Genomic DNA, 19,439 nt, shown 5'->3' on the forward strand with positions numbered 1-19,439 from the left:
GCCCAAATCCTGATAGCTCTATGCGGATATCTGGCCGCATAATCCGGATACCCACGGATATCCGACGGATATCCAGATCCGGGTACTGTAACTAAGGAGATGATGTCATTGAGCAAATCAGAGGGCTCCCAGCAGAAGCCCTTGCAACCAATCACAGAGGGGAACTCTGGCCAGCCCCCCCGACCTCATTGAGCCAATCAGAGGGCTCCCAGACTAAGCCCTAGCACCCAATCACAGAAGGGAACCCTGGCCAGCCCCCCTGTGTAATAAGGAGGGCTAGCATGATGAGACAGATTGTCCTTGCTTGTGTGGCTGGCTGGCTGCTCACTGACAGACTTGCTCCAGTGCTGTTGGCATTGCAAGTGCTGTATACAGTGATAAACCTAAAGCTTTGAGTGCTAAACACCTTCACTACACTATTGTTCTATTGTTTTTTTAGCTAGCTTGTAATTGTTTGATTTCATTCACTCAGTTAGGGCCTGTCTAAGTCTGTGTGTGCTGTGCAGGCCAACAGGACAGTATAGGTTAGGGAATAGGATTACTGTGTTATTGTATTGTATATAGTTAGTACTGCAGTTAGTTGTTAGAGAGTAGTACTGTGTTAGCTTACTACAGATTACTGCAGTGCTGCTGTGCTAAGCATTGTCAATGTGACAGTTAGACACTGTCTGTCCTCTAATCTGCTGTCTGTCCCTCCGTGCTGATTTGATTTAAAGTCCAACCCCGATTTCATTAAAGTAAAAGTACCCCACATCATCTGGTGACATCATCACGTATAAGTTGTACTATGTCTGCTGGCACCAGCAGACGGGGGAGGGGCAGCAAGGGCAAGAGGACAGTGAGCAACATTATGGCCACCCTCAGAAGGTCTGCCGTGTCAGTGTCGACCCCAGCGGGCAGCCTACCCTCAGTCAGCGAGCTTTTTGCTCCAGGCGCCACGATTGAACTCAGGGCTGTTAGCCGCAAGGAGTTTGAGGAGGATATTCTGGGTTTTAAGGAGGGGGGAGGTATGATGTTGATGATGGGATGAAGGACCGTGACTTTCATCCACAGGATGGGGATGTCAGCTCTGACTCTGAGGAGGAGGATGCGTCAGTGGGTTTGGCACGGAGGATCAGCATTGCAGACAGTGGCCGTGGAATGCGGGACCCACATCCTTCTGCAGCTACCACCAGCCGCACCACTCAACTCCCAACTGCCACAGGGAGAAAAGCAGCAGCATCCCATTCAGGCCGCAGGGGAATCTTCACCTCCCCAATCTGGCGTTTTTTCACTCTGCCCTCATTGGACAGCAAGTTTGCCATATCCAATGTGTGCAAACTACAGATGAGCAGAGGTTGTGACCCCTACAATTATGGCACCTCCAGCTTCATCACCCATCTGCCCAAAAAACATGTTGTTGAGCATGAGGAGTTCAAGAGGCTGAAGCAAGCTGGCGCTGGCTCCCACCGCCACGGTGCCACAGGCCACTGCTGCTGATACCACCACCTATATTCAACCCAAAACACTGCGGACTTGCGGTGTCATTTTTTGGAGGTGTCTGGGCTGAAAACTGTCATGTCCCAGTTGTGCGATTGGACTTTGGGCACAATGGGGGCTGCACGACCGTTGACCGCTTTCTGGAACCTATCCTGATGTTAAAAATGTGCAGGCCTTTTTTTTTTCATTTTATGTGAACCAAATCATAAATTAGTGTTTCCCTTTAAAAAAAACATGATGCTACATGGATCATTTACCCTAAAAACCCTTTTAAAAGCTATTTAAAGGGCACTTCCGTTTTTGCTATCCGGATACCCGAATAGGTCGGGTATCCACGGATAATTTGGTCGGATATTCGAGTTCACGCGGATATCCGCAAGGTCGGATCCAGATATCCGAACCGGATCCGGATATTCAGGTACCCGGATCCGAATCCATTCGGGTATTAAAAAGTACTACCCGAGCATCCCTGGTGAGGGGTGGCCAAGCCTCCCATCCATGGACAAGGTGCTCTTCCCCACCTCCAGTGCCCCAGGAGGAGGTGGGGGTGTTGACGCCCTGGCGAGGATTGGTGGCATCTGGGGAGGGGAGGGGGGTTAGGACTGCCTAATACTGCATTCTGAAGAGGAGGTATTACATACACAAATTAGCATGTATGATTGATTGATTGATTAGGCCCCTTTTTAAAATTTGAGCACCACCCCCTTGAGGATCCTCTGCACGGGTTTGCCCGCAACTCGCTACTCGCGACTCGACTTGCACCTGCAGCTCAAATCATCCGCATTTTGGGTAACCCGTGGGTACCCGACCTGATGCAGACCTCTACTAGGTATATCTCAGTGTACCTGCATAAATTGAGTAATAGATCATAAAAGAATAATAACTACAAGAAAATTTAGAATAGAACATAAAACAATAACCTGAAACTAATACAACTAGACCAAGCCTCATCTAACATCACCTTATCAAAACATCTAACATCACCTTATCGTCACAATCAAGGGTAGTACTGAGATCTTGTTGTAATGTTGGCTCAAAGATCAAGAAGTGGATATATTTAGTTACCATAACTTAGGTGGGCGACATGGGCGTAACAATAGGGGCTGCAGTCCATGCACCAGCGGGGGGGGGGGTGCCCGGGCCCCCCCGGGGCCCACTCGGGGCCGTTTTAAGGGGGCTGGAGGGGTTGCAGCATGAGGGAAAAGCTATGGCCACACTCGGCGGGGAGGGGGGCGGGGAGGGGGTGCGGTCCCCCCCTCCCTCACCTCGGGCTCTCCCCTCTGCGTTCCCCTCAAGCTTTAATAACCATAAGTGTGCAGCAGCGGGCAGCAGCAGCTACATACCTTCCGTGCACTCCAGCGTAGACGCTTCTCTCTCTAGCCTCTGACGCTACTTCCTGTATAAACAGGAAGTCGCTTCAGACACTAGAGAGAGAAGCGTCTGCGCTGGAGCACACGGAAGGTATGTAGCTGCCGCTGCCCGCCACTGCACACATATGGTTATTGAAGCTGGAGGGGAGCGCAGAGGGGAGAGCCCGAGTTGAGGGGGGGGGGGACTTTCTCCCCTCCCCGCCGAGTGTGGCCGTAGCTTTCCCCTCATGCTGCATCCCCTCCAGCCCCCCAAAACAGCCCCAACCGGTTCCCCGGGGGGGGGGGGGGGGGGGGAGTAGGAGGCCCGCTCAAAATTTCTGCAGGGGGGCCCGGTGGGTCTTAGTTACGCCCCTGGTGGGCGACTGAGATACTCTTCTAATATTATGTTTCTGTTAGATATGGCTAACAGCTCAGAAATACAAAAATCATTAGAGGATTTCCAATTGCTTGTAATCATATACTGTGTGGTCCTGATAAAGTGACATATTATAGGTTTCCTGTACGAGAAATCCAGTTTCTCAAGGTCTAGGCAAAGGAGAGACAGTGTTGGAGTTAGAGTAAAATTTGGTATATATTGGTGTGCAATATATCTTTCTACAGAGCGCCAAAACTTTGCCACTATGGGGGAATCCCAAAGCATGTGAACCATAGTTCCGACTTGAAGATGACATTTACTACATGTTGGAGAAGTATTTTTAGAGAAAGAAGCAAGCTTCCTTGGTGTCAAATACCAACGTGTAGAGTTTCTGAGAGACTGTTCCCAGTGGGAGTAGCATTGGAAACGCTTTGAAAGATTTCTATTTACTTTAATTAGATGTGGAACTGAAATGAGACCCCAGATCATAGTTACATAGTTATTTGGGTTGAAAAAAGACATCTGTCCATCAAGTTCAACCAGATAACAAAGTACAACACCAGCCTGCTCCCTCATATATCCCTGTTGATCCAGAGGAAGGTGAAAAACCCTTACAAGGCTTGGTCCAATTAGCCCCAAAAGGGAAAAAATTTCTTCCCGACTCCAGATGGCAATCAGATAACATCCCTGGATCAACATCACTGGCCATTACCTAGTAATTGTAGCCATGGATGTCTTTCAATGCAAGGAAAGCATCTAAGCCCCCTTTAAATGCAGGTATAGAATTTGCCATAACTACTTCCTGTGGCAATGCATTCCACATCTTAATCACTCTTACTGTAAAGAACGCTTTCCTAAATAAATGGCTAAAACGTTTTTCCTCCATGCGCAGATCATGTCCTCTAGTCCTTTGAGAAGGCCTAGGGACAAAAAGCTCATCCGCCAAGCTTTTATATTGCCCTGTAAAGTATTTATACACGTTAATTAGATCCCCTCTGAAGCGTCTTTTCTCTAGACGAATTAAACCCAGTTTATCTAACCTTTCTTGGCAAGTGAGACCTTCCATCCCACGTATCAATTTTGTTGCTCGTCTCTGTACCTGCTCTAAAACTGCAATATCTTTTCTGTAATGTGGTGCCCAGAACAGAATTCCATATTCCAGATGTGGCCTTACTAGAGAGTTCAACAGGGGCAATATTATACTAGCATCTCGAGTTTTTATTTCCCTTTTAATGCATACCAAAATTGTATTAACTTTAGCTGCAGCGGCTTGGCATTGTATACATAGTTACATAGTTACATAGTTATTTTGGTTGAAAAAAAGACATACGTCCATCGAGTTCAACCAGTACAAAGTACAACTCCAGCCTGCTCCCTCACATATCCCTGTTGATCCAGAGGAAGGCGAAAAAACCCTTACAAGGCATGGTCCAATTGGCCCCAAAAGGGAAAAATTCCTTCCCGACTCCAGATGGCAATCAGATAAAATCCCTGGATCAACATCATTAGGCCTTACCTAGTAATTGTAGCCATGGATGTCATTCAACCCAAGGAAAGCATCTAAGCCCCCCTTAAATGCAGGTATAGAGTTTGCCATAACGACTTCCTGTGGCAATGCATTCCACATCTTAATCACTCTTACTGTAAAGAACCCTTTCCTAAATAAGTGGCTAAAACGTTTTTCCTCCATGCGCAGATCATGTCCTCTAGTCCTTTGAGAAGGTCTAGGGACAAAAAGCTCATCCGCCAAGCTATTATATTGCCCTCTGATGTATTTATACATGTTAATTAGATCCCCTCTAAGGCGTCTTTTCTCTAGACTAAATAAACCCAGTTTATCTAACCTTTCTTGGTAAGTGAGACCTTCCATCCCACGTATCAATTTTGTTGCTCGTCTCTGCACCTGCTCTAAAACTGCAATATCTTTTTTGTAATGTGGTGCCCAGAACTGAATTCCATATTCCAGATGTGGCCTTACTAGAGAGTTAAACAGGGGCAATATTATGCTCGCATCTCGAGTTTTTTATTTCCCTTTTAATGCATCCCAAAATTTTGCTAGCTTTAGCTGCAGCGGCTTGGCATTGCGTACGATTATTTAACTTGTTGTCGATGAGTACTCCTAAGTCCTTCTACAAGTTTGATATCCCCAACTGTATTCCATTTATTTTGTATGGTGCTAGACCATTGGTATGACCAAAATGCATGACTTTACGTTTTCAACATTGAATTTCATCTGCCATTTATGTGCCCATATAGCCATCCTATTCAGATCCTGTTGCAATATGTCACTATCTTCCTGAGAGTTGATGATTCTGCACAATTTTGTATCATCTGCAAAAATAGCATTCCTTTCTACTGCATCTACTACGTCATTAATAAATAAATTGAAGAGCACTGGACCCAGTACAGACCCCTGTGTTTAGTAAACCCATGCTGATGCTGAGAAATTAGATTGTTTTCTACTATGAAGTCATGTATTGTATCTCTTAGTAACCCCTCAAATAGTTTGCATACAACTGATGTTAAGCTTACAGGTCTATAATTTCCTGGATCTGATTTTTTGCCCTTCTTAAAGAGACACTGAAGCGAAAAAAAGAATATGATATAGTGAATTGGTTGTGTACTATGAATAATTACTAGAAGATTAGCAGCAAAGAAAATATTCTCATATTTTTATTTTCAGGTATATAGTGTTTTTTCTAACATTGCATAATTTTCTAATATGTGCAGATTACACAACACTCAGCATTCAAAATGATTCTTTCAGAACAGTCTGTGAACTAATGACCTCTCCTCTGGCAGAGAAAAAGTAAATAGTTCAGGAACAGTTGAGATAATAAAAGTCAGAAAACAGCCCTCTCCACGACTTTGAAAGTCGTAGAGCTTAATGGCTTTTTTGCATAGAGATAGCAACTGGAGTTTCTTAACTCTTCCTGTACTGGAAACAATTAGACTGATGTATCTGATCTTAATGTCTTATTTCTTAGCTGTACTACACATACAAATCATAATATCATAATTTTTTTTCCGCTTTAGTGTCTCTTTAAACAATGGGAAAATGTGAGCTGTACGCCAATCCATTGGGACTCTGCCAGTTGAAAGAGAGTCACAAAAGATAAGATAAAGGGGTTTATCTATAACGGAATTTAATTTAATTCCCTTGGGACCCGAGGATGCATGCCATCCGGGTCAAGTGCCTTGTCTATATGTCATATGCTCAGGAAGCTGCATATTTAGAAAGTGGAGATTTTGTAAGATCATTTCATTCATTATACGATGTGGAAATGCCATCTTGAGTAGGTTTTACTCCATTTAACCCCCTTGGCGGTATGAAAAATACCGCCAGGGGGCAGCGCAGCAGTTTTTTTTAATTTTTTTTTTTAAAATCATGTAGCGAGCCCAGGGCTCGCTACATGATAGCCGCTGCTCAGCGGCATCCCCCCGCCCGCTTCGATCGCCTTCGGCGATCTCCGATCAGGAAATCCCGTTCAAAGAACGGGATTTCCTGGAGGGCTTCCCCCGTCGCCATGGCGACGGGGCGGGATGACGTCACCGACGTCAGCGACGTCGGGACGTCATTGGGAGACCTGATCCACCCCTTGGCGCTGCCTGGCACTGATTGGCCAGGCAGCGCAGGGGTCGGGGGGGGGGGGGGGGGGGGCGCGCTCCGCACCGGATAGCGGCGATCGGGGTGCTGGCGCAGCTAGCAAAGTGCTAGCTGCGTCCAGCAAAAAAAAATTATTTAAATCGGCCCAGCAGGACCTGAGTGGCACCCTCCGGCGGCTTACCCCGTGTCACACACGGGGTTACCGCTAAGGAGGTTAACAAAGTAATAACATGATCAGACCATTTAGGGATACATATCTGCCCAGACCTGAAGAAACTGAACACCCTGTGAAAGACGAAAATATGTAGATACCATATTATTATTATGTATTTACAGTGCTGCCCATAATTATTCATACCCCTGGCAAATTGTGACTTAAAGTTACTTTTATTCAACCAACAAGTAATTTTATTATTATGTAGTATTAGAGACACAGGATCAGCAGGAGAGTCAGGCAGCTGGTATTATTTTAAAAGGAAAAATCCATATCCTTCTCAGTTTAGGTTCCAGTTAACAGTTCTTGGTTCTCCTGGCTAATAGTGTGCTAGTTACTTCAAAACAAAAGTTTGCTTTCTTAAAACAGAAGGAAAATAATTCAGGTTGGAGTGAGCTCCGAGATGTCTCCCAATGCATCACTGCTGAATATATGCAAATAAACCATTGTCGTCCTTAGAAGCTAAACACACCTCCAGATCTGCTGGAATGCAATGATGTGTCAGCTTGTTAATTTGTACAGAGCCATAATAATCCAACATGCATACAGACAGTTTCGGATTGGTTGTTCCTCATCAGTGCATGCCATGGATTAATTTGGCTCTATGGAGTAGGACTTGAAAAATCCAGAGGTACAGACTAACCAAGTCCTACTCCATACAGCCAAATTAATCCATGCCATGCCCATGCACTGATGAGGATCAACCAATCCGAAACATTCTGTATCCATGTTAAATTATTATGGCTCTGTACTAATTACAAGCTGATACATCATTGCATTTCAGCGGATCTGGAGGTGTGTTTAGCTTCTAAGGACGACAATTGTGAATTTGCATATATTCAGCAGTGAGGCACTGGGAGACATCTCATAGCTCACTCCAACCTTAATTATCGCAAATACTTTCTGTTTTAAGAAAGCAAACGTTTGTTTTCCATGCATTTTAGTATGGGGGCTTTTTGGACCATTGTAGCCCCTTGAACACTCCAATGAGTTCTGGTTCACCATTAGCTTGTTAGTTAGTCTGTACCTCTAGTTACTTCAATAAACTGCCCATAACTGAGAGCTTGGTTCTTGATATGTGCATAGCTTAGTGCCTAGCTTCCCCCAAAATTAACCCCTTAACACTAAATAATAAAAACCAGGACTGCTTCTTAACGATGGAATTTTTATTAAGGCCAAAGTAGCCCTTTATTTTATGATAACAAAATACCTCTGTATAAAATATATAACTTTAATAAATACAACAACAACAACAACTGTAAACATGTTAGGGCAAGAGCTCCAGGATATTTTACCCAAAGTAAGAAAATACACCTTTTTGCAATGCAGCCTGCAGTCTGCTGGCCCCCGCCGCATGGACCGCCTCAGGGACAGCTGCATGCCTAATCCTCATCATTTCTCTTAGCAGACACCCTTCGTTATCCTTCAAACCAGAGGTGGGGAAATTTTAATTGCCCGCACCATCATTAATTGTAACCAATATCCGGAGCCCTACACCCCGCCAAACCACACAGACGTGAAACCTTACGCCCGTGAGGCCCACAAATACAGTACCCTCTGGATACCGTTGCTTAATGCCAAGGTCCATAGATCCGTCCCAATGTCGTTGAGATGAACCCCATCTCTGCTCAAAAAAGACTCCGTGTCAGTCTCCAAGTCTATATGGCGGACTGCCGCCCCCCCCCCCCCCCCCCGTTCCTAATAACAAAACGGGACACTTTCCTGTTCAATTTCTCCCTAGCCTTATTAACCCGGTCTACGGACCTGGCTAACCTCCAACTTTTCCTGGCTATGACTTCAGACCAAACTATAACTGTGGTCGGGAAATCAGACCTGATTGTCATAAAGTCAGACTTAATTTCTTCAATGATTTGCCTCGTGGTACGAGCAGCGAAATTTTTGCCCCCCACATGCAAGGCTAAAATATCTGGAGCCTGATCCCAACTCACGAACTGGTGACTCTTAGGTAGCACTCTAGGCCACATCATTCCCGGCACACCGATCCACCTTATGCGAGCCTGAGTCAGAGGGAAGCCCAGCTGCCAACCTTCTGCTCGGACCCGCGCTCTCCTGGCACCACGCGCCACGTATGAGTGCCCGAAGTTTCATACCAGATGCAAAGAGTCGTCTGTAAAACAAAAGAAAAGAAAAGAAGGGGGCACACAACACCCAACCACCACCAACAATAACATAACCCACACTCAAACCAAGTGTGGTCGCACATATGACAGACATCTCGCCGATTCTCATCGACCAATCCTCTTTATGATGCTGTCATCCAGGCCCCAATGGGCCGCCTCTGTAGCGGTCCCAATGCAGAAGGAATGGGAAGCATACTCCAAAGGGGAGACCCCCACCCACCTGAGGCCTTTTCGTAGGACTGACATGAATTGATATTTAGTCAAAGGGTTTCCTCCCACATCCCAAAAACATACAGATAAGTTAATTGGCTCATGCCTAAATTGGCCTTAGACTACAGTACTTACACTACATAATACATACATACATAGACATATGATAATAGTAGGGATTACATTGTGAGCTCCTTTGAGGGACAGTTAGTGATAAGACAATATATATGTACTGTACAGCGCTGCGTAAGATGTCGGCGCTATATAAATACGAATTAATAATAATAATTATAATAAAAAGGGGCCCCGTCCAAGTGGCAAAGGAAAGATAAGCTTCCAATTGGACGCACCCCGGAACACCTGGCCAACACCCCTACCGGGCACATAAGGGAGCCCGGTATGCATTGCAACGCGATGACCTGGCCCTTCCCAACCTGATCCGTTTTTGAATGGCGCAGAAAAATCTCTGCTGATTCTTTTGACAGCACGACCCCCCCCTTCTAAGATTCCCGATGCTGTGGCCTTATTGGGACTCACTAGCTCACTTATCTGGAACGCTCCGAAGAAGGCTATAACAAAAGTTGCTGTAAACAATAAGGCCTCGAAGTCTGAGCTGAAAATCTCCGACGCTGCCACCAAGGAAGAAAGAAGCTCAAACGTAATTGGGCGACGTGAATCCCTTTTAACTGGATTTGACTTGAATCCCCGTTAAAACCAATTTAACTCAAAAATCTTTTGTGATGTCAAATTCCCCTCGTAATTTAAACAAAAAAAGCCAAAGCCACCTTGTTGGCCATAGCCGAGGGTGATACCCCGCCATGCCATTTAACACCAGAAAGTGAAAGGGCTGACACAACCTATCTGACCCTGACGGTGAGCATCCCACCTGGGCAGACAGCTTATCCCACTGGTCCCAAACTGCCGAATATGATGACCAACTTCCTTCAGCCAAAGATTGAGACATCCACTCTTCTATCTTCCGAAAGGAACCTCTCATAATTCCCGTAGGCAAGGAATTCCGAATTGTGCTGCTCCATGGACCAGGCTTCTGAACCGTTGCCACTGAAATCGAGAAAGCACATCTGCTACGTCATTCTCGGTTCCAGGCAGGTGCGCCGCATATAAAAACATGTTAAGTCGCAGGCAGACCAAAACCAAATATTGCAACAGCCGAATGACCGGTGGAGAAGATGCTGATACTTGGTTGATAGCCATTACGACCCCCAAATTATCGCAATTTAATTAAATTCTCTTGTTGGACAAACGGGCACCCCGTATCTCTACTGACACCACTATGGGGAACATAGGATCAAAAGGTTTTTTGTGAGACCAGCTCGTCTCCAAACCTCCAGCCGGCTGAGCTCCTTTGGCTGCCCTCTAATCACCTGCGAAAAATACCCGTACCCATGGGCACCCGATGCGTCAGTGAAAAGCTCCAGGTCATGAGTCTGAATGCTCTCCTCCATCCACACCGACCGACCATTGAACTCAGAAAGGAAAACCTGCCACATTCTCAAATCCTCCTTTTGTTCCCTGCACAGACGCACCCGATGATGTGGGGGGGGGGGGGGGACCCAGCTGTTGCCATTGCTGCAAAGAATTCGCCCCATGGGGGATAATTCTACAGGCGAAATTTAGTTTACCAAGCAATGATTGGAGCGTGTGCAAAGTGATCTTTTTTGGGACAAAGCATCCTCAATGACCGCCTGCAAATCAACTATCTTATCTTCCGGCAACCGGCACTCCATTGCTATTGAGTCTATTGTAATGCCCAGGAATTTTATCTCAGTCTGAGGCCCTTCCGTTTTTCTCTTCGGCTAGGGGAATGCCAAAGCTTGCACAAATCTGGTGCATAGTCGCCAATAAGTATGCGCACGTTGGAAAATCACTCTTGCCCATGAACACGAAGTCGTCCAGGTAGCGTATAACTGACTCTACCCCGGACTCCTCCTTCACCACCCCTTTAACAAAAGAGCTACGTTTTTCGAAGTAAGAGCAGGAGATGGAGCAACCCATCGGCAAGCAACAATCGATGTAATAATTGCCTTCCCAAAAACAGCCCAGAAGATGGAAACTCTCCTTGTGGACTGGAGGCAAGTGACTCGACGTCCGTTTTTGCAAGCATTGCACCCCGCTCCAAACGCCTGACCCACCGCACTGCCACATCAAAAGAAGTGTAGGCTACTGTTGCATCCCCCGGGTCAATTCCGTCATTCACGGACCTACCCCTGATATGTGACAAGTGGTGGATAAGGCGGAAGGAGCCGGGCTCTTTTTTGGGTACGATACCTAATGGGGAGACAATCAAGTTATCCAAAGGGGGGGGGGGGAAGTGAATGGCCCAGCCATCCGGCCTAACCTCACCTCTTTTTCAAATTTAGCTGAAACGACCTCCGGATAGCCCGCCACAGATTTTACATTTTGGAAAGGTGGAGAGGGGCGGAAGGCTCCCGTACTGGGAATACGGTAGCCTTCCGCAAAACCCTGATGTAAGAATTCTGCCGTATTGGTATCCGGGTACCTATTTAGGTGCTGCTCTATTCTTTTGAGAATCACCGGGGTCTCCCTCTTTCCGGAAGGTTCCCCACCCCTGCTCCTGCTTTGTTTATAGCAACGGGACCCAGGATGCCCACCTCCGCAGTTTGCACACTCGTGCTTAAAACGGCATGAGTTCCCAAACTTACATGAGTTGTCGTTATACTTCCAACACACTCCTGGGCATTTATTGGCCAGCTGCCCCGAATTACTGGAGTTGCTGGCCCCCCCTTGAAACGGCTGGGAAACTTTACTGGTGGGATCATTAGCTCCATCCAAAGGATGATATCTTTGTGGTCCCAGCGAATCTCCGGCGCACTGCCTTCAGTTGGCGAAACTCCTCATCATAGCGGAGCCATTAATTGCCTATAAGCTTTCCCAATGCTGTCCTGATAACCGAACAGCGCCGAACAACATTCAGGCTGTTTTTCGCCTATCACACTCACCAAGATGGTGAAAGCTTGTGCCCAATTTTGATGAGTACGTGGAATAAGTCTATAACGCCTGCGCTCTTCCTCCTCTTTCTTGCCTTCGCCAGGCTTACCCCTATCCAAGTTAAATTTGGAAAGCTGCAATAAAGAGAAAATCTCCACATATTCCCCCAGCCAAATTTTCTCCTTCACCTCTTTTTTCAAATGCGTGCCTAAGGGGACTTCAAGGCAAAGGTACAGCTCACTCTTTGATGAATCTGACAATCTTACCGAATCAATTTCCTTGCTGACCACTATAGAGGTCTCTCCAGGTGTCGGAATGAAAGTCACCACTGGAGCTGCCAATACTGCTGTCGAGGTTTGGGGGGGCTGCTGATTGTGGGGAAAGCACCATTGCGGGTCCCACTGGTGGGGCTGTAACCGCAGGGGTGACCCATGCGATGCAGGAGAAGCTTTATTGGCTACACCACCCCCTTGTAACGCATCCCCAACAAGAGCGTGTTCACGAACGATAATGCCGGAGCCACGGCACTATCCCTCGGAGACTGCATTGCTACCAACCTAATCGGATCGGTTGGTACTAAGCCGCTTGTACCCGTAACATTATAAGCATCAGGAAGGGTTGGAATTAAATTTGTCTCACCTGGCTGCACCGGACATCCGTCCTGACCAGCCGAATCCCTTGATCGATCCGAAGTCCCTCCATCCTCCTCCTCAGAGTGCGATGAAGCCTCCTCATTAGGTGACTCGTTTCCACGTCCAGAATGACTGGCGGAACTAGCGAGGACCGACCCACTTTGTCTGCTGGATGATCTGCTGCTGGATGAAGACTGCTGATTCCGCGCGCCCATGTTGTGCGAGCCGCTATTCCTCCGGCTGCCTGAACTGCGGCCCTGCGGCTGGGCTTTGCTATGCTTCTGGGACAACTTCTCTCTTTTCCCCTTTACCTTGGCTTGCTGAGAGGGGCGCCTGGCCTGGGCCTGATGGGGCACAGCCGTGTCCCCGGGGTGAACAGCAGGCCTGGAGGAGTTGTGGGGCCTCTGTTGTTTATCTGTCCTTGTGGGCTGGGCTGTTTTTCTTGAGCCTGCTGGCGTAGGCTGCTGGGCGTCACCCGATGCCCCGCCGTGAGACTCCCTGTGTCCAGGCTTGCCCGATGGCCCTGGCTCCTCAGAATCTTCCCGGCTGGTCACCGGGACCGGCCCTTACCCTGCTTAGGTGGCCGCTTTGAGGAGGGTGGCGACGGGGTTTGTATGGTCTACCTGCGCGCCGGTTTGGCCGCGGTGATGCAGCAGGGGTCAGCCTGTCAGGCGGGCGGGTCACTCGAGCACTGGTGCGGGGTGCTGATCCACCCACTGTCATGGCCGCCATCTGGATGGCCACCTACTGGGGGCCGCGTGAATCTGCTTTGATCCTTACCTTCTGGAGCAGCTTCTCTATGCTGTCTGCCATGACGCACTTGATTTGCCCAGCATCGGAGAAACACGTCCTGCTGCCTCAATGTCCCCCATGCGTCTGGTATTCCCTGACAACATCACTTCCTCTGACATCACTTCCTCCACTCACCTCCCAAGTGCCTTGCACATAATGCGTGCTCTCGGCCACCGCTCTAACCCACCCCCTGAAGTTAACCCCTGCCTGCCAAGCTAGCTCCTATCATGGGGTCCTGTGCTCCATTGCGCTGCTCTCCTGTCGCTACAGGCCATGCTTTCTGGCTTGCGTCTTTTCCCCACTGCAAATCACTGAGCGCTTCTTGTTGCTCTTGAAAGTCTTATTTAGCTGCTCTGATTGGGACACAACACAATCATACTGAAAATGCATGCATGCATCCATGCAGGGCATTTGTCACACATCAAACTGATGACAACAGCAACATGGGCTAAAAGTCCATGTCATTGCGATTCCACAGTTATACACAATCTAAAAGTAGACCAGCATGCTTGCAATAAGAACATGGCCCTTCTATGGAGTCATGTACCATAATGAAAAACTATTTGCTTTTCAAAATAGTTTAGTATTTCAACATTGCATTTCTTAATTCTACTTAGCACTGTCTTCTGCACTTTAAGTTGGAACAAAAATGACTATCTTATATGAACAATTAAAGGTGATAAAAAATAACTTTAACTATTTTTATAATGTGTGTGTGTGTATATATATATATATATATATATATATATATATATATATATATATATATATATATATATGTGTGTGTGTGTGTGTGGTTTTTTTTTTCTTTATTCTTTTTTATTTTGCAAGACAGCAGAACAGAATACAAGCAATGTTTGAATATATGCATTTCTTTACTTATTTCAGGTGTTGTAACTGAATGCGCAAAAAGTTCCCCTGTGGATTATTACTGGTATAGGGAAACACTGAACATTTCCACATCTATTGAAGACTCAGGCACTCTACAATGGTGGCTTGTACTCAGCTTAGCTTGTGCTTGGGGTGTACTCTATGTGTGTACCATAAGAGGCATTGAAACAACAGGAAAGGTATTTTAATATGAATTAAAATATAGAAACTCAAATATGCTGTTTGGGAATATTCTGTAAAAAGTGTTTGTCCTTTTTTATATTAACGTTGGAAAACCTGAGGAGTGGTAAAGAAACATTGTTATTCAGCAAACCTGCGCTGGATTGGTTTCCAGCAGGGCAAGACTGGGCCGGCGGGGTGGTGGGCATCGGGGCCCCCGCAGATGCTGCATTTAAAGCAGATCCGAAAAAAAACAACTAACTATAACAAGTAACTTGTCTATATATCTTATCTAAAGTTTAGTTGGTTTACACAGCAAATCTAGCTGCAAACAGCTTTAATAGAATATATTATTATTTCTTCCTGTGATACAATGACAGCAGCCATGTTGCTTGTAAACATTACACAGAGGCAGGCTTATCTGCATCTTGAGCAAAAAAACCTAATCCCCCCTCCTCCTCCCTCCTCCCCTCTGCCTCTGAAATCTCTGGCTAGTAATACCTCCCCCTCCTCCTGCCCAGACTGAGCTCCCATGAGCCCTTGCTACTGTCTGAAAGTGCCTTGGCTCTCTGAAAACCTGTGGGCATGGCTTTTTTAGTTTATAGGAAATTAGATCATTAAAACAAAAACAAAAAAGTATTTGGCTTGAGGAATGCCCTATAAATAATAGGAAAGGAACACAATTATGCAATGAGTAAAAGTTCATCTCGGATCCACTTTAAGAAGCCGGAAGCCGGGTACTGCCGGTCAACTGTTCACTGAAGGGGGCCCAACTTTTCTGCTTCCTCCCTCTACTTAGGGCCCCTACCAGTGCTCTCCACCCCCTCCATGCAGAGCGTGAAACCAGTTATGTGATCTGTGCTTCATAGCCGCAGTGATCTTTCCTCCATAGCCGCAGCTCTCCCTTTACTCCCTGCATGAGGACCAGGAAGTAGAGGGAGCACTGCCGCTATGGAGAGCAGATCGTAAAGGAGACCTGGGCAGATGGATCATGTAAGTGTCTTTATGCTACTAATACTCTGCTGGTGGACACGCAGGGGTTGGGAGAGGAACAACCAGTGACACATCTGACTACCTAATGGGGGGGAGGGGGGGAGACGCCCAGGGGCACTTCTGATTACCTATGCGGATAGGGGGGCAACCAATAGCGGCACCTCTGATGACCTATGGGGTTGAGGGCGACTTCCAGGGGCACCTCTGATTACCTATGAGGGTAGGGGGTACCTCTCAGCCCATTGGGTGATTTGGTGAAGGTGCAGGGAACCTCTGCTGATCTCACTTAAAACTAAGGAGTGGAGTGGGTTGGGAGTTAAATACATGATATAATGTGGATGGGGTAAATATAGGATATGTAATGTGAGTGGGGGCCTGGTGAGGAGGATGTGGGATGTAAGTGGGCCAGGGTTGGTAGAGCTATATAGTGTGAGTAGGGCAAGCAGGCTAGAGGGGTGGAATGTATAAATGAATAGAGTACATATGATGAGTGGAAGGGGGTTTGGGGTACTCCAATAACTCCCACAACCCAAAATTTTATTGGTAGATTTATCATTTTTTTTGCTAAATTGACCCTAAAACAATGGCTTATGTCATTCAATTATGATTTTTGTGGGTAATTGGAAGTACCTTTTTAAAAAAAAAAAATTCTCTGCAAACAGCCATCAATCAAAAAAGTATCAATCCTACATAAATATTTAAAGAGAAACCGTAACGAACAATTAAACTTCATCCCAATCAATAGCTAATACCCCCTTTCCCATGAGAAATCTTTTCCTTTTCGCAAACGGATCATCAGGACTCAGGAGGCTCTGTATGGCTGATATTGTGGTGAAACCGCTCCCATAGTGTGATGTCAGAACCATGCTGTATTGTGGGAAATAGCAGCTATTTCCAGTTGTTTCCAACTACCAAAAAAGCAAGCAGCATCTCCTTCCACTGACATCACCTGCCAGCAGTAAAAATGTCACCAATGTCAGAATGTAAATCAGGGTAAGGAAATATTTTACAAAGGGCAAACACTGACTAAATCATTTATACATAATTATTGCAAAATGAAGCACTTTTTTTGTTACATTATTTTTACTTGAGTTCCTCTTTAAATTAAATATTAACAGTAGGAAGGCACTATGCTAAAACTCAAAAGGGCTACAGCTTTTTTTTTTCTTTCAACTACATCTTTGTAATGGAATATGTAAACAATAAAGATAATAAAATCCCCCAAAAAGGCAGCGCAGCAGCACACACCTGGCTTAAAACGTTACCTTTAATTGCACATTGTTAAAAGCAGTTACAGGCAACAGTACCACATATGACAGAGAGAGGTAAAGGCAGTTGGAAAGTGACCTTCCCACTACCTTTACCTCTCTCTGTCATATGCGGTACTGTTGAATGTAACTGATTTTAACAATGTGCAATTAACAGTTAGGGCCTGTTTCCACTACACGCAGATTGGATGCAGAATGGATGCAGGAAAAACTGACGCCAATGAATGCCTATGGGAAAATCTGCATCAGTAAAATTGCGTTTAGTGGAAACAGGCCCATAGACATTCATTGGAGTCAGTTTTTCTGCATCCATTCTGCATCCAATCTGCGTGTAGTGGAAACAGGCCCTTAAAAGGAACCTTAACTGAACCGCAACCCGTATAAAAATACGCGTTGCCGCATTCCACACGCGTAGATACGCGTTGCGGTCCGCAACAGCGCTAATTGCAGTAGGGAATGCATCCAATAATACGCATGGCGGCCGGCCGACTGGTGAGTCGCCAAAAACGAAACTAAGTTCAGTTAAAGTTCCCTTGAAGCCAGATGTGCACTGCTGCTCTGCCTTTTGTTTGAGATACTGCCATTGATCCATGGTAAGCTGCATGTTTTTTTGTCATGCGTTGACCTGTCTCCTTCTGCAAAAGATAATAAAATGCTACCTTAGGCACTGGCGCACCGAGGTGGTTGTTCCGGGTGTCTGGAACCTCCCCCCTGTACTTAGACCGGAAGTGGGGCTGCCGTGTATGCAGCCATGGGGCATCGCCTCCCAGGGCAGACAAACGGCTGTGCAGCAAGATCATTTTGTAAAGGGGCCCATGAAGTATGGCCAGAAGGTCATGTCACAGTCATCGCAGCCAGAGCACAGCACAGCTCTGTTCTAATTCCTGCTCTTCGTGTGACGCCCCTCCCCCGTCTGGCTGCAGAGCGGCAAGTTTGGATTTCTCTGAGAGACAGCCACTCCCTCCTCCAGGAATGGATCTGCAGAGCAGAAGGGTTAAAGATGGTCGGGAGTGCTGTGCTGCAGCTGGGAGTGTCTCTAGCAGGGAGAGGTGACAGCCGAGCAGAGCCCGCTGTGTAAGCTGGATCATTCAGGGCCCGTTTCCACTTGTGCGGTGCGAATCGCCGCGGTTAAAATTCGCATGCGGATGCGAATTTCTCATGCGGCTGTATGTGAATTTTCGTGCGAATTCGCATGAAAATTCGCATGGATGACGCTATATGCGAATTTAACCATGGCAGTGCCGGTGTGTTTTTCCATTGATTTCCATGCGAATTCGCATGAAAATTCGCATGCCAAAGCCGCAGGCGATTTCCCTATTAAATACATTAGCGGCGATTCGCATGCATTCCACACGCAGGCGAATTCTGAGGGCTCTGGCGTGCAGAAAAATCCTGCACAGAAAAACGCTCAGGAAAACTGACAAGTGGAAACAGGCACATCCACTTGTATTGGCTGTGCTAATCTGCATGCAGGAAACGCATGCAGATTCGCGATAGTGGAAACGGGCCCTTACTGTTTATTTGCAGTCTGACTTTAATCTGTTATCTCTGCCTGTGTCCCCCTGACCCCCTCCCTCTCTTTCATGTCTTAATTAGCTTCCTCTGCATGTCCCAGCCAAACAGAGAGGTGAAGACTGGAGCCTGGTTAGAAATCGCCCTGCCATTATTCATCTCCCCCAATCTCTCTTGTGTCTCTTCCACTTTATCTTCCCCTCTCTCTTATGCCCCCCTTTTCTCTTTTCCACATCTATCTCCCTCCCAATTCTCATATCTCTTTACTTTCACACAGTCCCTATTATTGTTATTGAGGTGCCAACTGCCAATGTATGGGCAGAGCGGCCAAGACAAGAGACAGATCTCTCTCTGATCGGAGAAAGATCTGTTATCTGCCCACACACCACAGGCCAAAATTCTGATCGATTTCAGTATGAAATATCTTATGAATCGTCCTCGTGACGCCGCATCCGCCACCTCACCGTTGTCCCCCCCTTGAGGTAAAATGTGCCCCCCCCCCTCTGGGCCCCATGCTGTATACTTTACTTGTGGTTTTCTGCCGATGGCTCTGTCTGCCTCCAAAACACACGCCCCACGTGGTTGCCGGCATATATGTGGGCGCGTGTAATGTCACAAATATGCCAGCAACAACGCGGGTTGTGTGTCTGAGGACAAAACCCGGAGCCAGCGGCGGACACCGCCAAGTAAAGTATACTGCAGGGGGGGAATGGGGTGGGCACTTTTTACATTAGGGGGGTTTTGTTGCTCATCCCGATATTGCATACCGTTACGCACCTGATCGAGTATGTCAGCCCTACGTCATGCAGCATGTCCGACCGATAGATGCAACCAATTTGGGACAGA

General features: G+C 46.7%; 1 protein-coding gene across 2 annotated transcripts in view; it reads left to right on the top strand.

The window, feature by feature from the left end:
- Positions 1–19,439, top strand: part of LOC137518515 (sodium-dependent neutral amino acid transporter B(0)AT1-like) — a 390,168-nt gene that overhangs the window by 263,731 nt on the left and 106,998 nt on the right. For both annotated transcript variants that reach the window (XM_068236484.1, XM_068236486.1), the window contains one exon: positions 14,659–14,840. In XM_068236484.1, coding sequence (XP_068092585.1) covers positions 14,659–14,840 — 182 coding nt within the window. The remainder of the gene's footprint in view (positions 1–14,658; positions 14,841–19,439) is intronic.

This window comes from Hyperolius riggenbachi, chromosome 5 (genome assembly GCF_040937935.1).
Source record: "Hyperolius riggenbachi isolate aHypRig1 chromosome 5, aHypRig1.pri, whole genome shotgun sequence".
Classification (NCBI taxonomy): domain Eukaryota; kingdom Metazoa; phylum Chordata; class Amphibia; order Anura; family Hyperoliidae; genus Hyperolius; species Hyperolius riggenbachi.